Source organism: Panicum virgatum, chromosome 4K, assembly GCF_016808335.1.
Source record: "Panicum virgatum strain AP13 chromosome 4K, P.virgatum_v5, whole genome shotgun sequence".
In the NCBI taxonomy this organism is placed as follows: Eukaryota; Viridiplantae; Streptophyta; class Magnoliopsida; order Poales; family Poaceae; genus Panicum; species Panicum virgatum.
This window is the reverse complement of record NC_053139.1, coordinates 21940362-21964849: the sequence shown is the minus strand read 5'-3', so window position 1 is coordinate 21964849 and position 24488 is coordinate 21940362. Positions and strand designations below refer to the sequence as shown.

The window sequence follows — 24488 nt, the reverse complement described above, 5'->3', positions numbered from 1 at the left end:
TTGTGTAAAAGTCAAGTGTGCAAGGTCAGGGTCTCCTTTTGAGTGTGCCCCATCACCCAAGAACATCAACTTTTGAAGTTGATGTAGTCCTATGTTGTCGAGCATCGCGTGCTTCTTTGTTCTTCTTAGTCTCCACCTGAAAAGGTTAACGACAAGAATACCCGAAGGTGCATGCTAACTTGATAACATGTTCTTGCTTTTATTCATAAGAAAAGTAAAAAGATATTTTTTTTGAAAGAGAAATTTTATAAAAGGTAAAATGTAAAGGATGGGATATCTCCCGGAAGTGCTTTGTTTAAAGATGAAAGCTCGTCTTTGGGAAACCTTTCAAAATGAATCCAAAGTTGGTGAAGTGGTTTCCCCTCCAACACCAACCTTTACGGATCGATCCTGTAAAGCTCATGCCAAAACACAACGGGATCTACAAAACTTGTAATATACAAAAGCATCTACAACAACCCTTTCAAAGTTTTTATGAACAGAGAGCAAGAGGGGGTTGTAGGTTTTGTATGACATGGCAGAGCTATGGATCGTGTCGGGAGATTTTTCATAAGAGCATGGAGTGGATGGGACGTTTAGGACGTAAACTCCATGCTCATCGATAAAATCTTCCGCTTTACGGGGAGCACTTTCTTTCTCAAGACAAATTGAATTCTCCGCCAAACTAGGATAGGATATGGTTATTGCGGGGATTGTCTCAAGCTCTCCCCTAGGTTTGGATTTTGATGATACATCAAGTGTGGGCATAGAGGGAGAAGGCATAGAAATGTCTTCTATAAAAATTGATTCTCCCTCTATGTGATGCGAGTGCTTTTGATGTCTCATATAGGAATTCGAGGCATATGATGATGTTGAACTAGGAACCTGTAAAGTATTCCCAAAATCAACATCAAGAAAAAGGTCGTCCTCGAATTCAAAGGGCCATGTAAAAGGATGGGATTCATCATCCCTCAAAATTTGACATGTCCCCTCATTGGGAGGTACCGCATCAACCGGATTATGAAAAGGATTTGAAGGAGTTTCAAATTTGGTTGCGGGTGCCTCCTCTTGTTGGTCGGGGCTTGACTCCACTATTTCTTCAGGGGATTCGTCATATATGTCGGTGTAAGGGGTATTTTCAAGGATTTTTTTAAGGATGGCCTTCCCCTCACTAATGTTCATGTGCTTGAACGAGCCTCCGGAAGAAATATCTAGGTAATCAGCAACCTCTTTTCTTAGACCAAGATAGAAGTGATTCAAAAGGATGTGGTCAGGCAAAGAAAGGGTTGGGCCGGTATTTATAAGGTCTGTGAATCTAGTCCAAGCTGCTCCTAGAGTCTCTTCCTTTTTTCTGTCGGAAGGTGAGAATTTCTATACGAAGGGCACCAACTTGGGAATCGGGGAAGAAAGCGAGACAAAAATTGTCCCGAAGTTCGTCCCAATTTCCATTAACTCCACCAACGGTATGAGCATACCATTTCTTCGCTCTTCCGAAAAGGGAGAACGGAAACAACTTCCATTTAATGGTCTCATGTTCCATACCTTCAATATGAAGGCAAGAACACAAATGCTCAAATTCCCGAAGATGGGTATAAGGATTTTCATCTTCGTGCCCAGAAAAGGATTGGTCCCGAACCATGGCTATAAAGCTAGGACGGAGTTCATAGCCAGGAGCTATGATAGGCTTAGACGATTGTGGTGGCTCTAAGAACTCGCCCTTTGGTGCCGAGAATTGATGAATAGGAGTGGAATCCATGTGATGGGTGGTGGTTGATGGATGTGGTGAGGTGAAAGAGGTGGTGGTAAAACGAAAAAGGATACACGGATGACTTGGTTCGATTCTAGAACAGCTACCGTCCCCAGCAACGGCGCCAGAAAGCTTGTTGGTATTTGTTAATGCAAACAGATAAATCCGCAAGCACACGGATACCGCTGTAGCTTTCACCTGGAGTATTTCAAGGTATCGATTTCCACAGGGAACGAGAAGTGAACTAGAAAGGGGCCAAGGTCATCCAAAGAGAAGGTAGAAAGGATGTTTTTGTAGGAAGAGAGGGTCTCCTAAGGTATTCCTAGGGTTACCAGATGCTAAAGGGGCAGGCTCACTACACTTCATTTACTTCGGAGCGATGGTACCTTTCCGATCCTCGAAAAGACTGGGAAAAGGTGATCGGGGTCAGGCCGCCAATAGCTCTACGAAACACCAACCCGAACGTGATGGAATACAAAGGCCTGGTCGGAGCTGTCACCTCAAGGGCTACCACAACTATCCATGGGGTTGAGCGCAAACTCAGGTAAACACTAGCCTAGACACCACGTCTATACTAGAGATTACTACTCTAACCCTGTACTTGGACTAGAGCACTCGGTCGAGCGGAGTTCCAGTAAATAAAATAAAGAAAGAAATGAATTTAGACAAATAATAATCTCACAAATATCGAAAGAATAACCTGGATTGCAACTCGAGTTTAAGCAGATCCGTAGAGGTACAAGAGCTGAGGAGATTCCGACAAGCCCGGCTCCTCCTCCTCTCTTCTACTCTCACTCTCCTCCTCTTTTCTAAAATACAACTAGGTGGAAAACCGCCTCCCGCGCTTCAATCTCGGGCCGCCACGTGGCCCCCTGCGAGTCGGTGCGGGGCACCGCGTGCCTGCCCTTCTGCGCGCTTTGGCCTGCGCTGCCGGGCCCGCCTGCCAGCGGCGCACGGCTCCCACGCGACCCCACCTCGCGCGCGCGTGCGCCTTTGAACGCGGCGCCACGCGTCGCGGGCAGAGTGGCCGTCACGATTGAGCGCGGGGCGCGCGCATGTGCTGCTGCGACTGACAGGGTGGGTCCGCCGGGGCCCACGGTCAGTTGCTGGCGTCGATTTCTGGGGTGCTGACGTCAGCATGACGTCAGCATTCCTTTTTAATTTGCGAAATCCATAACTTTTTATTGGGAGCTCCAAAAATAGCAAATTATATATCCATTTTGATCAGCGTGACAAGCTCTTCGCAATGGTTAACTTTGTTTCCTTATTTGAGATAGTGTTTACCTATGAAAATTGGAGATTCCTGCAAAATACTTGGGAGCATCAAAACTCGTGGAACTCGTCAGATAAATAATATTTTGGTTATGATTAGACATGGAGTGTTGTCATTTTAGCTCACTTTGGCGGTCAAATTTTATGTGTTAACGACCGTCAACATTCCTCTCCAGGATCGCCGTCGAGTAGTCCTTCTTCCCCTGTTACTTAATTGTGTTTTGTGCTTTTGAGGGCGTCTTTACCCCTATGTTAGGGTGCCCCTTATTACGGTACTCAACAGGCTTGCATCTCTTCATATTGTTCTTCTTCCTCACAGTCCATCGTGCTTGGTGTAGGCTTAGGTTTGGGAGTGTACAAGCTTGAGCCACCCCAAGAACGGGATGAACTTGCACCCGTCATATTCTTGAATGCGCTGGAGACCTTCTGCCCACGTACAACTCGAAATGGGTTACGTTAGTGAAATCGAAATGAACGTTCTTACCCACGAGTTGCTCCTTCTTTCTTGAAGCAAAGAAATGAGAGAGAGAGGTTTCTTGAAATCAAATTTTGAGAAAAAATCCAATGAAAACCCAAGAGCAATGTTTGAGAGAGTTTGAGAGGGAGTGAGTGAGAGTTGAGTGTGAGAGCTCAACGCCCACCTCTCATCCTCTATTTAAAGAGCAGCAGCCCAGGCACAACGGCTAGAAGATGAGCACAATGGCTAGTAGTTGTTGACGCTCACTAACGACCATTTCCAGGCGTCAACTTGATCAGAAAATCATGAGTATGCAAGTTGTGATTTCAATAAAGCCCCTAAGCCACACATTACCTTTTAGAATATGCAAGTTGTGTTTTCAAGCTAATATACAGGTTACAAGCACACTTTGGCCCAACATAAATCATAGAAATTATCAGAGTACCGATTCAGGCTCAGATGGACCAAAAGTGATGCAAGAACCCAATTCAAACAAGTCAAGACAGGCCAACCCCAATGTGGATCAGACAAAGAGGCCCAAAATAGCCTGCCAGAAGAAGTTGGGGGCGGTTGGTGGCCCGAGCAGGCCGACCGACCTACCTGGTCGGTCGACCTGGCCCGTGGGCCCCACCGCCTCAACCAGGGCACATGGCGTCTCCCCATTGGTCCCCTACGTCGGTTGTGAAGGCTTCACCTCGTGGCTCCCTGCTATAAATACAAGGGGGGTGGAGAATAGGACACACACACGCACACCACACACCTCTCATTTCCTCTCTTGCATTCCTTGCATAGTCTTTAGGCTTAGTGGAGTTTAGGAGAAGTCTAGGAGTCATCGAGTCGCCGGAGTTGCTTGAGAGTCTGGTATGGGTTCATCTCTAGCTCTCTCTTGTAATATTCGGTCGTTTGTAATAGAATTAGACTATGGTTACTGATATCTGTTTGAAGTATATTCTGAGTTATCGAGTATATGCTTCTTGTCATAGTTGCGTTATTATTCAATGCTTGCATTGCATGATCGCCCTGTGCTGGAGATGGTTAGTCTTTTGTTCTTAGAACTGTATCAACTGCTCCAGTATTCGTATGATTGCTCTAGTGTGATGTTTGTCCATCCGAAGGGTGGGGGCTCCACGTGGGACACTATAGTATCCCTTACCAGTGTAGACATGGTGTCTTGATTAGCTAAGAGTTGCTGGATGTCAATAATACCCACGGTTTGTAGAGGTAGCCGGCAGGTGGTGACAGCCCTGTCCGAGCCTTTTAGTAATCCTCCACGTTCGGTATGGGGGGTAGGAGGTACATAAAGTCGCTGGGGTGTACGAGCTCCTCCCGTTACTTCGATAGCGATCTCCCTGTTGTGTAGTTTAATCTCTGACGAGCTAACCAATGAGAAAGTTTAGATATAGCTAGCCTAGCACAGCTAACTCGAGCTCTGACTTTTACCTTGCTCCCGGCCTAAAGCATCTTTTATCTTTCTTTTATCTTTTATTTATCCAAGAGGGTAGTTTGTGTGTGTCACACTACCTCCTACCATGTTATTATCTTACCCCTGTTTATACATGAAAATATCCAATCTAGATAGAGTTCACCAACTAATCTATATATCTTCTCACTCATCACCTTCCCTGCAGAAATATAAATGACACCCTGGTATACTCCCGGGTAAAATGCTACAGCGGTATTCTGTGCGCTTGTGGATTTATTCGTGGTTCATGAAATACTGCCACCCCAAATTGGCGTCTGTGGGCGTCATCGCTGATGACGTTGGTAGGCGCCAGCAAGCATTTTTGGCACCGTTGCCGGGGAAGGCACAGAGTGAAATATATAGACAAAGTTGTGAACAAAATCGAAATTGGTATTCGCTTGCTAAACAAGCTAACTTGGCTTTGTTTTCTTGTCTTTATTGATATGAAAACAGGGTAGTGTATGACCGGTTTCGACTTGCCGCAAAACTTTCATTCTGATCCATAGTCACTTTTGAGGAGGACGCGAGCTCATCTCGTATCACCTCGGAGATCACTCTTGGCAGTTGATTCAGTCATCGCATCATCGTCAGCTCCTATAGCTATGGTCCAGAAGACACTCTGTGATTACTCTGCTCCATCTGCTAACTAGGTCCCCATCGGGCCCGAGGTTAACACCGGAGGAGAAAATTTCGAGATCAAGACAGGTCTCATTACGATGGTGCAGGCCAACCCATTCTGTGGCAAGGCCAATGAGGATGTCAGCGCTCATCTCTAGCAGTTCCTGGAGCTCTGCAGTACTTTTGTTATCAAGGGTGTATCGCAAGATGCAATCCGGCTCCGTCTGTTTCCGTTCTCTCTCTTGGGGAGAGCGAAGCAATGGTTTTATGCTAACAAGGCTGCTGTGGATACTTGGGACAAATGTGCTAAGGCGTTCCGCTCAAAGTTCTTCCCGACGGGCAAAACCAATGCTCTTCGTGGTCGGATTTCGAACTTCCAGCAGGCATCGAATGAGTCAATTTCGGAAGCTTGGGAGAGGCTTCAGGAGTACATTCTGGCGTGTCCGCACCATGGAATGGATAATTGGCTCATTCTACAGAACTTCTACAACCGGTTGACACAGTCATCCCGTGGGCATGTGGATGCCGCTCCGGGTGGAGCTTTCTTCTCGCTGACCATTGAAAGAGCTACATCATTGATCGAGAAGATGGTTTCAACCAAGGTTGGAGCGATGATCGCCTCCAACCGCGCCAGCGAGGTATGAACTCCGTCAAGGAGGCCGACATGCTCTCTACGAAGGTTGATCTCTTCCTCAAGAAATTTGAGGATTACTCCCAAGATAAGGCTCAGATGCAAACACTTCAATCCTTGGAAACTCGCATGACGTGCGAGGTCTGCGGGAATGTTGGACATTCGGGCGACAATTGCCCAGAAACCCAAGAAGAAGCTCTATTCCTCAATGGCAGCAATGGGTTTCGTCCACAAGGAGGTCAGGGGTGGAATCAACCACGCCCATATTACCAAGGAGGTAATGGGAATTCGAATTCTTTCGGTCCTAACCAGCATACCTTGAGAGATCTTGTCTACAGCCAAGCGAAGATCAATGAGTCCCTTCAGAAGAAGTTGGCCGCTACAGACAAATCTATAGAGACCATCCATGCCAAGATGGACGGATTCTCCACTGCCATAAAAAATCAGTTGAGTTTCAACAAGATGATTGAGACTCAACTAGCTCAAGTGGCTGCTACCATGCCCCCTGCTTTGGAGAACGTTAAGGCGATAACCACACGAGGAGGTAAAACTACTCAAGACCCGCCTTATCCTAACCATGTTAACAGGAAGAAAGCAAGCCAGGTGGTAGAAGAACCACCTCGGGAGGAGAAGGTTCATGAAGGGAAGACGGCTCTGCATGAATTTTATGATACCCAAGTATTGCCGTTCCCTATGAGGGCAAGGAAGCCAAGTACAGATGAGCAGTCCAGCCGCTTTGTTGAGATAATACAACAAGTGAACATCAATGTTCCCTTGATGGATGCGATAAAGGTTCCGACCTATGCTCGTTATATCAAGGACATAATCAACAACAAGCGACCACTGCCAACTACCGAAGTAATCAAGCTCACTGAGGCATGCAGTGCAGCTATACTTCAACAATTGCCTGAGAAGAAGAAGGATCCAGGATTCCCAACTATTAGATGTTCGATAGGGGCACAGAACTTCGACAAAGCCTTATGTGATTTGGGAGCCAGTGTTAGTGTGATGCCGAAGGCGGTCTTCGACCAACTCAACTACACAGAGTTGACACCAACACCCATGCAGTTGCAATTGGCTGACTCCTCAGTACGGCACTATGACAACCCAGGTTTTTGGGGCTAAAACCATTCAGTTAAAAATATATTTTTTTGTGTTTATTTAAAATTTTCAAACCATGATTTCTATAGCAAGGGTATTTTTGCCATTTTGGAAATGTGCAAAGTCCTTTTTAAAATAAGTTTTGCAAAAAGCAAAAATTTCAAAATTTATGAGGAGTTAAAATGCATATTTTATGTTTTTCACTTTTTACACTCATAAAAAGAAATTTTTATGTTTAGGGCTACCCTTGCAAATTTAAAACATAAGTTATATTTATTTGGAAATAAAAGTTTTGACAGATTTCAAAATATTTCAAAATCCTTTGGTCTAGTAAAAATTTGCACAACATGAAAGTTGGAGGTCTTGAAAAACTGAGCAATTTTCGTGTTAAGCACTTTTTCATTTTAGCCTTAAATAGTGGGAAATTTTGTGATTATAGAAAACCCCCTAGATTATTTTCTTTTTGCATTTAGGTCCACCCACTGTTTCTTCCTGTTCCTCCCGCTGCTGGAAAACAGGGGCGCCGCCCCTCGTCGCCGGCGTCGCTGTTTGACCTCGCCGCCGACGTTTTTGGCCATCTGCTGTCCCGTGCCGCCTCTACGTGTTGAGCATGACCCCCCGCCGCCATCTGAATCGCCTGCGCTGGACCTTCGCATGCGTGCCACGCCGTCGCATTGCGCCATGCTCGCCGGCCGCCCACTGGAACTCGTCGTCGTCGCCGTTTTTGCCTCCTCTCCGGCCGAGCTCATCCCTGAGCCCTCTCTCTTGCTCATTCTCCCCTTCTACGGCCTATAAATAGCCCGGCCAGCTCCTTGCCGTCCATCCATCCACCACCACCGCCCGCCATGGCCGCCCGAGCTTGGAGCTCGTCGTGGAACATACCCCTCCACCCTATTTTGATCTAAATCAACTTCACCTAGAGTTCCTCCTCACTCCTGTGGAGCTCCTAGACCCGGCCACACCACCCTATTGCATCCGCAATGTCGCCGCCACAGCACAACCTCGTCGCCGGCCATCTGCTCGCCATGGAGCCGCTTCTCCTCCCTCCCTCCGCCCAAATTGAGTACTCCTCTGGCCTTGCCTCGTCTCAGTGAGGCTCCCATGCCAGACCCCCTCCACCATAGCTTACCGGAGCGCCGCCTCTGCCGAAGCAGCTCACTGCCGGCCGCCTGCTCCCGTCGCGCCGCCGCCACAAGTCATCCCAAGCCGTGCTGCGACCTTCAGTAGGTGTGCACGAGCACCCTCACCAATTCCCCCAACCTCCCCCTTCCTCTCCCGGCTTCGGCTCGCCGGAAACCCGCCGGTACTGCCCTCCGGTGCTCCTCCCCTATTTTGGCCAGCCAGGAACCCGATTGCATTGATTCTTTTGTTCCAAGGGCCTTTCTGAATGATTCTAGTTCTTTTTCTTGTGAACTTTAAAAAATCCTAGAAAATAGTAGAAAAATTAGAAAATTGTGAAATTAATTTTTTTGTGTTCCTCTTGTTTATCTCTATGATATAGCCTACTAAAGTTTGTATGAAAGTTTATACCTATTGCCCTAGTTTAATTATTAGAAAATGAGTATTTTATTTTTATCTCCTGAACCATAGCTTTGTTATGCTTGATTTTTGGAACCTAGAACTCTTTTATCATGCTTAGTCTTGTGTAAAATATTTAGCCCAGATTCTTAATTTTTACTTGTTATTGCATGTGTTTTGTTTATTTCTAGCTTATACACTTGTTTATTTTGTTAAAGCATGTTTTTATTAATTCCTTAGGGACATCTGTTTATCCTGAGATCTACTGATCATAATTAGTTTATGATAATTTTGAAATAATTTTCTTACATTGTTTAATTGAGTTTTAATTTATATGTGAGTTCTAAGGTTAATTCATGCTAGTGTTGTTCTTTTATAAACTCTATGATTGGGCTTGTTTAATATGCATCGTCTTTCCTTTTGAACTTTGAATTGATGTTTTAAATAAATATAAACCCTATCTTGGTTGACATATTAATGTAATCATGTTGCTTTAGCTAATTAACTTCTGTGAAATACTACTCCATCAAGTTTGCTAAGTTAAAATAATTGAATGTTGGATCATGCCATATTTGCATTAAGATCTAAATTGTTTGATTTCTTCTGAATTCAAACTCTGGATTTGAATGAGACCATTCTGTGTTACTTAGAGTAGCCAACCTTGATATTTTGTGGAGTTTGTTGTGTTTACTTTTACCCCATAAATGACTGCCCAGTGAGTAGAAAATGAAATGATTGCTTTCTTGTTTTGAGCTATTTTGAAAACCAACTCTTTAGTGAAGGAAAGCTATACTCAAGCACTTCACTAATTTCAACTACTGCACTGCATATAGAAATAATATCGTTAGTCAACAGAACGCACGGATTCATTCAGGAACTAGACGGGATATTTTTGAAGCACAAGTCAACGTTGTGGCATTAATTGGAGTCCGAGAGTGAACTACATGAAGTCCAATCAACATCGCAGAATTAACTGAAGCCCCGAACTTCGATTTGGAAGAATTAAACTCCACTGATTATAGACGTCACAAAAGGCAAGCCCCAGTGCATAATCCTATTATTTTATGCAACTTTTTATACCTATTTTCTTGTGCATTTAAGTTATTGGAGTTGAATGAAAACCTAGATGCATAATCTTAGGTACCTAATGTTTGAACACTAGAAATAGAGTTCGACAAGATGCTTTGCTAATAGGACCGGTAAAAGTCGGGTGATTTCCTATCATTCGCGAGCTTTATAGGAGCTGATTGCTTACTTTATGCAATCACTATAAGGACCATGGATGGACTGGGATACAAGTTTCATGGTGGTAATCCGTCTGTATTGATAAAATCTGCTAAGGCCGCAGTGTGTGGTAGCAGTGGTTAAGCGTTTGAAAGTACTAGCCACATGCCGTAAATATGGTACGCGGCAAGCCTAGTAACTTCTTGGCCCAGCAAGTGGACATACCTGCCACTCTCTCGTAGAGATAGGAAGTTTATTATGTGAAAAGTTATATTTAGTTGCGCAACACCACGACTATGAGGGACGAGATAGAGTGCCCTATGGGACGAGATAGAGTGCCCTATAGTCGGGGAGAGTGGTCCTGTCCATGAACTGGAATGCATGAGAAGCCAAAGGTTGCCTGGGAGTGACTCAACGGTGCTCCAAGCGTGTGTGTTAGGTTTACCTTGCAAGGTTTGAATTTTGATGCAGAATTGTCCGCCTCTCACGATGAATGATACTGCTTAATCCCTTTACTGCATAGAGTAAGAAGTGGAACAATGATGATACTCAATCTTGTTGGGTGCAAATAAGTCTCTACCATGCTTGTATAGATAGGTGCAAACCTAGAATGGTTAATAAACTAGAATCTGAAGGCTAAAACTTGAAATTAAGGACCTGCTCTTTATGACTTTTCAGCAAAAATAAACCCAGAGCTTTCATAAGCCTTTGCATGTCTAGTTAAAAGGATATTTTTATACCCTTTTTCGGGTAAGCCTTGCTGAGTATTAGTATACTCAGTCTTGCTTGTGACTTTATTTTCAGGTAACTCTGAGAATAGATGGTGAGATTGACATCATGTACGGGCTTCATCATTATGTCATATATCGTCGCTAGTTGTCGGTTTCCACTTTTAATCCCTAAGGTGCTCCTTTTGTTTTCTCAAACTTAGTTAGTAATTACTTTTACTATTAAAGTTATATTATGGTTATTGTAATCTCTGAATCACCTTCACGTGAGGTATGTTGTTTCGATCCGAAATCAAGTGGTTTTATCGGGATTTTACCCGACAGACTGTCAAATTATTCTGTCTTAAGTGCGTATTAACCATTTTATTGATAATAGTGATGGTTTACGCATTTAATCCGGATTAATTCTGGCGGTTCTGCCACAGGCACCCAGAAGGAATTGCTGAGGATGTCCCAGTGAGAGTATGGGACTGTTTCGTCCCAGTCGATTTTGTGGTACTTGATACGGATAATCAGAAGGAGACTACTCTCATTCTAGGACGGCCGTTCCTCAATGTTACTTTGATAGCGATCTCCCTGTTCGGTATGGGGGGTAGGAATCCTTTTAGTAATCCTAATGGGCAAGGGGTAGGTCTTAAGAGTCAGAGTCTGTCACTTTACAACTATTGTAATCTCGACAAATCCATAATAAAAGTTGATTTCCTCCACAAATCGACTACTTGGCTCTCACTCACAAGGCAAAATACCCGACCTCAAGCACTACCCCAAAAAGCTGCATCAGGGCAGCTATCGAGTAGTTTTCATGGTTTACCCTCGAGCATCCCTTCGACATTTACGTCTTGGGCAACCCAACGGGGTTCGTACCTAACAGTTCTATCTTAAGGATTACTCCAGTCCTTGGTTAAAGGACACCTTACTCACCTCGCTCGAGTAAGTTTTGGATATCCTTTCGACATTTACGTCTTGGGCAACCCGACGGGGTTCGTACCTAACAGTTCTGTCTTAAGGATTACTCCAGTCCTTGGTTAAAGGACACCTTACTCGCCTCGCTCGTGTAAGTTTTGGATATCCCTTCGACATTTACGTCTTGGGCAACCCAACGGGGTTCGTACCTAACAGTTCTGTCTTAAGGATTACTCTAGTCCTTGGTTAAAGGACACCTTACTCGCCTCGCTCGAGTAAGTTTTGGATATCCCTTCGACATTTACGTCTTGGGCAACCCGACGGGGTGCGTACCTAACAATTTTGTCTTAAGGATTACTCCAGTCCTTGGTTAAAAGGACACCCTACTCACTGGCTCGAGTAAGTTTTGGATATCTTTTCGACATTTACGTCTTGGGCAACCCGACGGGGTTCGTACCTAATAGTTCTGTCTTAAGGATTACTCCAGTCCTTGGTTAAAGGGACACCCTACTCGCTTGCTCGAGTAGGTCTTGGATACTCTTTTGGCATTTTCGTCTTGGGCAACTCGACGGGGTTCGTACCTAACAGACTTGCCCTGAGAGTTACTTCAGTCCTCGAGTAGGACACCTTACTCGCCTTGCTCGAGTAAGTTCGGGATATTTCTAGAATATTTACGTCTTGGTTAACTCGACGGAGTTCAATCCTAACAGCCCTATTCTAGAAATCAATCCAATCCATGTATAGGACATACTACTCGATAAGATTGAGTAGTTCGGGATATTTTCACAACAGTTGTATGCTATCTGGGTGACCAAGTAAGGTCTATCCTAACTGGTCAACTACAAAAATACCTCAAGGAGTACGAATAAGTTCTTGATACTCTATATAGGTTGACAAGAACCTCTTGTTCACCTATCTATCAAGGAACATCTTCCACTCCAAATACTCGATAAGAGTTTTCCCCCAATGGATAACTAAGTCCATATGAGCTTTGCTCAGACAAAGCTTTTCCTTAGAAAAGGAAATCTACACTAAGCCACTTGGTTAATCCTGTGGGATTCAATCCTAATCGGTCAGCACTAGAGTTCTGATTCAGAATCATTTGAACTTGACCCCATTCGAGAATACTTTGCCTTCTAAAGGCATTTACAGATACAATTCCTTGTATCTACTATTATAACTGAGTGGGCGCGATGCTGCCTACACTCAGGACCTTCGAGTACAACTACTCGACACATCAAAGGATTTCACAATCCTAACAAAAAACAAGTACTTGACATTACACAAATATCAAATATTTGTTCAAATGTACTTCTGGCCCACATGCCGACTCAATTACATTTAAGCTCAAGGAGAATCGGGCTTATTCAGGGATTCCACTCTCTGGTTGGCCACCACGGAAGTCTCTTCCATATATTGGCGGAATTGTTCATCTGTACAATCACCTTTGGCTCCCTTCCCTAGAGCATCCAGACGAGTGGTCGGCCAGTAAGATTTTACCAACCCGAGTACATGACCCACGTACTGACCGGTGGTTGTGGAAACATACCTTTCAAAGGCCTCGGGGACTTTACAAAGTTTCCCCGCCAGCGAGAGCGGTTCGTCTTCGCTCCCTTCTGGGATATCCATAACCTCGACTATTTCTTGGGCAGCATCCCTGACTTCCCGCAACTCGACAAGTTCTTGTTGCATTGAGTCCCGGGACTCAGACAGCTCTTTCAGCTGCTTCATGGCTCCCACCATTTCCTGATCACAATTCTCCTTGATCTTCTTGAGCTTTTCAATCTCATCTGCGTTTCGGTACATAAGAATCTTTAGATCCAATACTAAGCTTTCCTGAATCTTTAAAGATTTTGCACAAGCTGTGTACTCGAGTAAAAGAAAATCTTATAAACACCAAGCAGATCAACTAGTCGAATGCATAGTACATGCTAAAGACTAACCTTTCTTTGATTGGGAGAGCTTCTTAAGCTTCCCCTGGAGAGCAACCTTTTCGGACGAGAGCGTTTTCACCTGCTCTTTCAGAGCATTCAGCTCTGTCTCATCTTGGGACCGGCCAGCCTCCCGTCCCAATGCTTCCTGCAAAAATAAAAAGATCAGTATACTACTCGATCCATACTAAAGTATTCGACTACTTACTTCCAGTAGCTTGAAAGCAAGCTCCACCTTCTCTCGCGGCAAGTCACTCCCCGATGAGACCTGGGAAGTACTCGCCCGCACTTCAGATACAACCCTTTTGGGCACATCTTCAATCTTTCCTACAGTATTCCCTGTATTTTGGGAATCTAGAGGAACAGTACACTACTTAATCAAATTAAGAGCAGTAAAATACCTTTCTTACAAGGCGGTACAAGCTTACCTGTAGGGGTCTCCTCAGGTTGCTTTTCGCCGCCTCCCTTAGGAAGCTTCTCGCCTTCTTCCTCCTCTGGAAGCTTGTCGCTTCCGCCATCCTCCGGGACCTTCACATTGTCCCTTTCGGAATCCGGCAATGGAGAATCCCGAAGCATGGAGTCGGCCATAGCCTCCGCATCACGAGCACTCATATCAGGAGTACCCGGAGGCTTCTCCATTGCCGATTTGGGGGCTGAGTCATCCTCAGCATCTTTCCCCAAGACTGTGTCGCTGAAAAGACAAAATAGTTATAAACTACTCGATATAAAGGGAAATCCCACAATTACAAGTTTTCAAGGAACTTACGTAGGAGCTCTTTTTAGAGCAAGCCCCTTGATGCCAAATTTGTGGGCAGGCTTTACAACTATGACCTGCTTACCCGTATCACCGGTTTTATTTACATCGGAACTAATCGCCGAAAGAGTAGTCCCGGTCCCCTTTGATGACTCCACTGTGGTGGAAGGGACGGACTGTCCCACCACAGTATCATCCCCAAATGCTGATGTCCGTGGCATTTTAGCCGCCGGGCTTGAAAAAGCAAAACACAAATCAAAACTTGCTAATCGATAACAAAAAGTACTCGATTGCAAAATAAATAGCTACTTACCTATCGCTAGCAGTTTGGGAGGAGCTACGACGCTTCCTCGCCATGGATCGAGTACACTTCAGATGCCCAGTTTGGGTATCGGTACTCGGAGTAGGGCTGAGCTCCCTATCACTCCTCTCCCCAGCCGCCTCCTCATCTGCACAACCAAGGCTATACATCAGTTCTGTTTATATGAAATCCCATATGAGCATACTGAGACTTGGTTAATAGATCGAAAAGGCTGGAAGAATAAAAGGGCGAATAAATGCTTGGCGGAGAAGGACTACTATTGGCACCTACCAACGTCACCTAGCGATGACGCCCGCAGACGCCAATTTGGGATGGCAGTATTTCATGAACCATGAATAAATCCGCAAGCGCACGGAATACCGCTGTAGCATTTTACCCAGGAGTATATCGGGGTGTCATTTATATTTCCGCTGGGAAGGCGATGAGTGAATGAATATATAGATAGTTGGCGAGCTCTATCTAGATTGGATATTCTCATGCATAAACAGGGGTAAGATAATAACATGGTAGGAGGTAGTGTGACACACACACAAACTACTCTCTTGGATAAATAAAAGAATAAAGATTGCTTTAGGACGGGAGCAAGGTAAAAGACAGAGCTCGAGTCAGCTGTGATAGGCTAGCTATATCTATACTTTCTCATTGGTTAGCTCGTCAGAGATTAAACTACACAATAGGTAGATCACTATCGAAGTAACGGGAGGAGCCCGTACACCCCGGCGACTTTATGTACCTCCTACCCCCCACACCGAACGTGGAGGATTACTAAAAGGCTCGGACAGGGCTGTCACCACCTGCCGGCTACCTCTACAAACCGTGGGTATTGTTGACATCCAGCAACTCTTAGCTAATCAAGACACCATGTCTACACTGGTAAGGGATACTATAGTGTCCCATGTGGAGCCCCCACCCTTCGGATGGACAAACATCACACTAGAGCAATCATACGAATACTGGAGCAGTTGATAGAGTTCTAAGAACAAAAGACTAACCATCTCCAGCACTGGGCGATCATGCAATGCAAGCATTGAATAATAACGCAACTATGACAAGAAGCATATACTCGATAACTTAGAATATACTTCAAGCAGATATCGGTAACCATAGTCTAATTCTATTACAAACGACCTAATATTACAAGAGAGAGCTAGAGATGAACCCATACCAGACTCTCGAGCAACTCCGGCGACTCGGTGACTCCTAGACTTCTCCTAAACTCCACTAAGCCTAAAGACTATGCAAGGAATGCAAGAGAGGAAATAAGAGGTGTGTGGTGAGTGTGTGTGTGTCCTATTCTCCACCCCCCCTTGTATTTATAGCAGGGAGCCACGGGATGAAGCCTGCACAACCGACGTAGGGAACCAACGGGGAGGCGCCACGTGCCCTGGCTGAGGCGGTGGGGCCTACGGGCCTGGTCGGCCGACCAGGTAGGTCGGTCGGCCTGCCCGGGCCGCCAACCGCCCCCAACTTCCTCTGGCAGGCTGTGTTGGGCCTCCTTGTCTGATCCACGTTGGGGTTGGCCTATCTTGACTCGTTTGAATTGGGTTCTTGCATCACTTTTGGTCCATCTGAGCCTAAATCGGTGCTCTGATAATTTCTGCGATTTTATGTCGGGGCAAAATGTGCTTGCAACGTGCATATTAGCTTGAAAACATAGCTTGAATATTCTAATAGGTAAAGTGTGGTTTAGGGACTTTATTGGATAAGGATGCGTGTAAGAAATGAAAAGTCTCATGATTTTCTGATTAAGTTGACGCCTAGAAATGATCGTTAGTGAGCGTCAACAACTACTCTTAAAACGCTCCATGTCCTCCTACAGAAAGCACATCCTATCAGATTTACACTATGGTAAAGTAATCGATCACTATGTATCGACTGCTTTTATCAAGTACCTGCTTTGAAGGATTCGCAGCAGAAAAAATATCAGGAACAACTAGGATATTCTTTACATTCTTCAGTAGTCGTTGTACTCGACTAAATACTACCTCATCCGAGATCTCTTCCTTCGAGTACCTTGATGAGTCAGCTGTTCCTTGATACAGGAAACCAAGTGTTTCCCGAGCTTGTAGTGGCTGGATCCTCCTCTTCATCTAGTCAAAAACGACTGCTTCTCCAGTTAAATTATTTTGCCTTAGAATGGCAATTCGCTCGAGCAGCTCAGGAATCTGACTTTCGTCGACTGGTTTCTTATTCCACTCAGCCCATTGGATAGGAGGGCCTGGAGTATGTTGGCGCTCCTTAAGTATTCATTTTATCCCCTATTTAACTTTGATAATGGCATGAATTTAATATCAGAATCACTAACCATCCTAACCTCGGCCCAATTATTGGTCGTTTTCTCGTTTGCACATATATTTTGGAGGTACTTCGTTTTTGCAGGTTTTTGACCAATTTTGGAGCATGAAATGGCGAGGCCCACGATCACGCGATGACACGAAGAAAGACGAAGGCCAAAGCCCGAACAAAGGATCGAATGCCATGATGATTAGAGGCCCGTTCATGCACATCCACACTCCAATGAAGCTCAAAGGACAAAGCCCACAAGATAAGATCAAGATACTTCGAGGCTAAGCAAAGCAAAGAGATATTTAAGGAAGGATTTTCCACCCTATCCTTTTCCTTGAAGAAATCTCAAAGATAACGACATCTAATGGGGTGCAATTGTGAAAGGCATAAATTCTAGAAGATTCCAGGAGACTTGGGGAGAAAGAAGAACACGAGACGGCGAAGGAATGAGCCAAGACGGCCGGCCTAGGCCCATTGGGCCGGTCGGCCCAGCCCTTTTTTAGGTCGGTTCGACCTCCCCTTTGACCTAGGGTTCCCTGAGGCTATTTAAAGACCCCTCCCCAAGGTTCACGCAGAGATCAATTCGGGAGACGACGCCAAGGAGCAGAGAAGATAGAGGGACACCTCTCGGAGAGCCGAGGGTCGTGCTAGTTGTCTAGGGTTTTCCCTAGCCGGCGTGGGAACCTTGCAAGGAAGACCACGTCGGAGTTCTAGAGCTAGGATCATCAAGATCAAGGTAGGGCCCCGGTTGTGATCTTGTGATGTACAATCATTCATGGTGAAGTTATTTGTGATTCCGAATGTTTAGCGACCATGTTCTCTCTTTCGATTTCGTTCTTTTCTTTGGGTTTGCTTCATCCTAGATCTATTATCGAGATAGATCGCTTAGCATGATCTTGTAGTCATGGTGGCTAGAGGTTCATGGCGGAACTACCAAAGGGGGTTCGACTTGCTTCAGGGTACTATTGTTGAAAGGGGTGGCGTCGTGACAGGATGTTGCCACTAAGTAGGTGGGGTATCGAGGGATCGGATTGGAGATTTTGAGTTTAAAGATGCTTTTCATTGAGATTCACATCTATCTTACTTCACTACATCTAGCTGGAACTACAACATGTGCATGATCTAGGTGATCTAGATTGATTATCTCTAACTTTTTCTTGCTACCTTCGGTGTTTGTCGTTTTTAGTAGATTAGATTCGTTTTCACCATCTCAACACAAAGGAATCTCTATGTTAGTAGATTGTTTCTTGTCTCTTTGGTTCCGTGGATTGATAAACCTTGGGGGAATACTCTGAGGGAAAAGCTACACAAAACTGTGCGCTTGCGGTATACAAATCGGGGGCGCTAAGGAGCGTCAGCAAGCTTTTCTGGCGCCGTTGCTGGGGAACCATCGATTTAAGATCCAATCTTACTTACAGTCGTAAATATTTCTTTTTCTTGATTTTTATTTTTGACCTTTTTAGATCTCTTATTTTTCTGAGCTAACTAAAAAAACGGATCTATTCCACGAAAATCAATCTAATCTAGAGTTTGCTTTATTTTTCTTTATTTTTCTTTTATGTTTTAGATCTTGTATATTCATCTTTTAGATCTGGTATATATTTTTCTTTTTCACTAACCCCTAACAGGAGATGGACGGTAGCCTCTCCAACAAACCCGGAAATTTTGTGGATGATCCAGAAAAATTTACAGGCAAAGGAGACGAGAAGCACGATCAAGGTAGCCGGAACTAGTAGATCCAAAAGTCGAAGCCGACGATTCACCGTCTTCACCTCAAGTAACTCCACCAACAAGTCCAAAGGAGGCGCCACTTCACCAAGGGATGGCGCTACCGGAGCAGGAGCGTACGATCGGAGAGCTATGCACTCCGGACATTCGGGACTTGCCGATCCAAAATCTCGACAACATCGGAGTTCCGTTCAAGATCAAGACTTCAATCATAAGGATGGTGCAAAGCTCGCCCTTCACTGGAAAAGAAGATGCTAATCTACATCTTCAAGCGTTCCTCCAACTATGCCACACCTTCGACATGCAAGGGATGACTCAAGATCAAATAAGAGCGAGGCTCTTTTCGTTCTCTCTACTTGGGAGAGCATTGCAAAGGTTTCATTCTCTACCACCGTGCACGGTGCAAAATTGGGAGTCCTTGATGAAAGAGTTCATGACGGAGTTCTACTCGCCGGGCAAGACCCAAATTCTACGCAACAAGATTGCAACATTTGCGCAAGCCCCGACGGAGACTATTGCGGAAGCCTATGAGCGCTTCAACGACTACATCCGCGCCATACCTCATCACAAGTTCTCAAGGGAGGATGTGGTCCAGAAGTTCTATCAAGGCCTCACTACTGCATCAAGGGGGATCATTGACGCATCGGCCGGAGGTTCTACTCATTGAGCTATTCAAGAAGATGGCAGACAATGACGCATGGGCATCATCGGGGTGCCTACAACCACTCCAAGCTGTGGGCGCCGCGAAGAGTGTATTGCAAGTGGAACATGAAGAAGTGCTAGAAGGGAAGATCGACTCGCTCATGAGAAGGTTGGAGAAGATGGAAGTGGAAAAGAGAGAAGCCCAAGCTATTGATTTGAAGGCGGCCGAAGCAAGGTCTACATGTGAAGAATGTGGAGAGTACGGCCATGTCCAAAAGAATTGCCCGGAGGAAGCCAAGATGCTCGACTACATGAAGAAGGGAGAATGGATTCCGCCACCCAACTTCCGCTACGGGCAAGGTAGACCCCAATTTAATGCAAGCTCTTCCATTCAAAACTCGGTGCCTCTTAGTATACAATTGAAAGAGTTAATGGAGGAGCAAGGCAAGATCAACAAGGACACCGTCACCAAGTTCAAGGCTATGGACAAGATCTTGGAAAACATTGATGGCAAGGTGATGGAGGTCGGGAGCTCTAACCTTCAAGTACTCAACATGATGAAGATGCTAGAGACACAAGTAGCCCAGCTCGCCAGACGCTTATCTAGCAACGAAGGAAAATTGCCGGGCAACCTCAAAGTCCGGAGATGGCTAAAGCAATTCAAACTCGCTCGGGAAAGGAGACCGAAGAACCCGAACATGCAGCGGGAGCAAGGAAGCCTAAGCCAAGAGTTGAAGTGGAGACCATCATCAAGGAGAAGGCACCTACTCCTATGCCAGAGATAGTCACCGAAGAGCCGGAGTTTGAGCTAGATGACATAGACACCAAGATTCTACCGCCAAGGCCACGATACCGTAAAGGTAAACATGAAGATGAGCAATTCAACAAATTTGTTGACATGGTACGTAGGTTGAGCATCAATATGCCGCTCTTGGACGCTCTACAAGTTCTGATGTATTCTCACTACTTCAAAGACATCATGGGAAACAAGCGCGAGATACCGCCAAGCACTGTCAAGCTAACCGAGGAATGTAGCGCGGCAATCGCTAATGAAGCTCCTGAAAAGAAGAGGGACCCCGGATGTCCTACCATCCCGTGTTCCATTGGATCTCTTATGTTCGAAAGAGCACTTTGTGATCTTGGTGCAAGTGTGAGCGTCATGCCAAGGAATGTGTTCGAGAAGCTACGCTTACCGGAGCCGGAGCCCACTGCCATGTGCCTAGAGTTAGCGGACAATTCCGTTCGCTATCCTTTGGGAATCGCCGAAGACATGCCCGTGAAGATTGGAGAACACTTAGTCCCCATTGACTTTGTGATTCTCGATATGGGAGAAGGGAGTAAGGTGCCTCTCATACTTGGGAGGCCTTTCCTCAAGACCGCAAGGGCAAACATCGACGTTGGCAAGGGGGAGATAAAGTTCGACATCAATGGCACCACAAGTGAATTCAAGTTTCGTCCACGCCTCGAGGTATGCAACATGATCAATGTCAAATATGTTCTGCCTCACTGCCGTGTCACAGAGGAGAAGCCAAAGAAAGAAGAGGAGCTGAACAAGAAGGAAGCGAAGAAGGAGATAGAAGTCGTCGCGTCCATCGCGATAAAGAAGATCGCTGCACCCGTCAAGAAGAAAGCTAAAAGCCTGCCTGTGAAGACCAAAAAGACGACTAACGTAGAAGGCAAACTCGCACCAAGGATTGTGTGGAAGTGGGTACCCAAGACTGCAGCGCCATCACCGAGCGTTGGTCCGAAGTGAAGAAGAAGAAAGTCTAGCTATAGACTATAAACGAAGCGCTTTGCGAGAGGCAACCCGTTCGTCGAGACAAGAATAAGCTGCCGGGAGGACAACCCGCGAAAGGTTTTAGGTAAGTAAGTCGAGAATTTTGCTACGCAAGACAATGATATACTTTTGAACAATTGGTCGTTCGGTCGAACAATTCGATTTGGAATTTTATTCGCTCGGTTATTCCGATGTTATTTCTTTTTTTAAACCAATGACATGAGCCATCCTATGATTTATTTGCCTCTTCTTGAGAAAGCCACATCCAAAATTCCATACCTAATTTTGGCGACCGTCCTCTCCATGACGGCCGGACCAAGTTGAGATAAAACACACGAATAGAGCCGCGCTATGTTTATATCATTTGAATTCTTGATGCGTAGGTTTGCGCAAACATAGAGAGAATTTTCAGTTTCATCACCATAGGATTAGAATTTTCCTAACTTTATTTATTCCTTTTTTCAAAAAAAATCTCTCTCACTTTGGCAAAAATTAGAACCTAAACCCAAGACCCATGGTTGAATTCGAGATTGTTCGCTATCAATTCATGAAAGTGAACGGTTCCGGTGCAACCAAAATTAATGTAGTCGGGAAAAAAAATTCGACTTACAAATGTAAAGATGTTTCAATTCCCCTCTAATTATTCATTTAAACTCATTGCATGCTTTGAGTCAATTCTGAAATTTCGAAGTTAGAGGAGGATTAAATATCTAAGCATGATTTGGAGAGGGTTTATGTGCTTGATTAACATCCATTGATCAAAGTGAGTTCACGGGAAAGAGTAGTGCTCTCTACCTACCACCACATGCAAATGATCCAAAGAAGGGAGCAGCCATGCATGGGAAGGACATGTGATTTTCAGCAAAGAAGGCACCATGTGATGAATGATTAAGCATGGGACAAGGTGAATGACACAAAGTGAAGAAATAATGTTGCAAGTGGACATCAAAGGCAAAGAAGGAGTGGTTCACAGGATTTGGACGGTGCAAAGCACCAAAGATGTAATGGACAGAAGCGAATAATTGCACCAGGAAGCCACCAGAGAAAATTGAAGTGGAGGAGAGCCAGGAAACCCCTAGGCCGGCAGGCCCCAAGGCCCTAGGCCGGCCGGCCTGGCCCCTTTTTAAGCCCTCTAGTGACGCCCTTTGACAGGTACACTCCTCATTCAATTCCTTGCTTATGTTCTTCAAGTTCATCTCCTAGAATCATCAGTTAGAGCCCTGAAAAATTCGTCCACCAAAATCTACTCCAAAAATCTCAGAAAATTCACCACAATTCCTAGTTTGTTCCACTCTTCGATATATTGTTCTCCCGCCGGCAAGAAACCCCCGGTGTGTTTGTTTTTGAGTGTGTGCAGCAAGGAGTCACCATGAGTGGCCTCATGAAGTTTATCGCCGGGAGGAGAAGGACGCGTTCATCAACATCTGATGCATCGCCAAGTTCTTCGCGGAGGCACTCGGTCTCCGAGTCTCCGCAGAGCATGGAGGAAGAAAACCCCGCACCGAGGAGCGATATGTTGCTCCTTGGTGGGATGAGAGACCCGAGAAGCTCCTCCATGAGATTCACCGAAGGGATGCCACCTCCTCCACGGCGTTCGACAAGGTCATCCGCACCACCACCATACAAGCCCAAGAATTCAGAATATGGGTTTATTATCTTGTCGAAGGAAGAAGAAGAAAGGCTCAAGTTCATGAAGGGAAGACTGCAAGCAAATTATGATTTTGATGATGAAGCATTGGAGAAGTTGGGATTCCATCATGACATCTATGAGCTCTTGGAGAACATCGGTTGGAAGTTATTTTCCGACGGTGTCACGGTAGACATGCAAGAAGAGGTGGCTCTGGAGATGTTCATGACACTGCAGAAAACAACGAAAGTGGTGGATGATGAAGAAGTTCCATGTCTGAAATTTCGGCTCAAGAATGAAGAGAAAGTCATCACCTATGGAGACATAGGGAGTTTGCTCGGATTCAAAAGTAATGCATATGAAATGGTGCAAGTTGAAGATGGAGAGCTTGATGAATTTTGGAGAAAGATAGAAAAAGATGTCAACCGCCAAAGGAAAAATATAAGTAATGTGACCCTCCAAATATTCCACTCTTGGTTGAGCAAAAGAATTCTCGGGAGGATGAGAGAATCGAAGGTCACCGACCAAGAATTAAATTGGATGTATGCTGCATGGTTGAAAGGTGGATTTGTGAAGCATCATCCGGCACGGGAGAAGTTGGTTCGGGGTGTTATCTCACAATGATAGCCCGAGCCATGAATCCAAGGTTACGAGTGATATAAAATATAATGTCCCGGGAAGAGATATTGGGATTGAACATTTGAGGCAAGGCCATTATATCGGAGGGGATGAAAAGAAGGGATTCACTATTTCTGAGATGGATATTTCCCTTCCCGATCAAAGGCTGAAATTATTTGCAAGAGGGAGGACTGATTGGCTAGTTGAAAATATTGGAAAAAAGGTGAAGAAATCAAAAAAAGGAAGGTTAATTGAAGGGACATCGGCATCGGCACAACAAGAAGACTCGGAAGTAAACCTTCCACCGCCAAGTTCCGCTTATTGGAGAAATGAATTTCAAGGTGCATCAAGTGGACAGGGATACCCGCAAGGATGGACGAGTCAATGGGAAGGGAACCAAGATCAAGCATGGGGGCATGCTGCAGCGGCGCCCCCACCATTTAGCAACTACGGCTACCCACCCTCGTCATACCAAGGAGAGATGCCTGACCCGTCATTTGGAGCACAATATTTTGACCTCCCTCAACCGGAACAAGGAATGAGAATCATGGGTGCCTATGCAAGAAGAAACATGGAAGATATAGATGCCATCCGGAGGCACACAACCCAACTAGAAGATGGAACCGCGGGAATCACATATCAAATGGGACTTCTAGGCCTGGCGCCACCAGAACAGTTTAATGGAGGAGCATTTCAGCAGTATTATGACCAAGGATACAACGCAAGAGCCAATCGAGGAGAGTGATCGATGGCAAGACCATGAATAAAATGCTCGCACATGTGGTTTGGATTTTTCTATTTCTTTTCATTTATTTTCAGCATGTGTGCAAGCTTGTGTGTGCGTAGCAATTTTCTGTTTTATTTATTTCAGCATGTGTGTAATTTGCTTTCTTTTGTTTTCATCACCATGATAAATAAATACATCACCCACGCTTTAATGCTATGGTTAGCGATGATGATAGGAAGTTTGTGCCATGTTAAAATATGATGATTGTTGCCGCTTTGTCTACTTTCTTGTGCTTGATTTATGCATGATTAAACTAATGCTCTCTTTAACAAGATCTGAAAATTAATTAAATGCCGGCCAATTCAATTGTGGAGGTTATGATAAATTAAGACCCATATCTTTTATTCTTGCTCTCTTAAGCTTGTCAAGGAAAATT

The 24488-nt window shown here is 45.0% G+C and overlaps 1 protein-coding gene and 1 non-coding gene across 2 annotated transcripts; one reads left to right on the top strand and one right to left on the bottom strand.

Moving 5' to 3' along the window:
* Nucleotides 1–5885: 5885 nt before the first annotated feature.
* On the bottom strand, nt 5886–5992 carry LOC120705293. The gene has a single exon (XR_005687881.1). It is a non-coding gene; the product is annotated as a small nucleolar RNA R71 (small nucleolar RNA).
* Nucleotides 5993–6664: 672 nt separating this feature from the next.
* LOC120702016 lies at nt 6665–7291 on the top strand. The gene has a single exon (XM_039985794.1). It carries the CDS (start codon nt 6665–6667, stop codon nt 7289–7291), a length of 627 nt encoding a protein of 208 aa, XP_039841728.1.
* The last annotated feature ends 17197 nt before the right edge of the window (nt 7292–24488 follow it).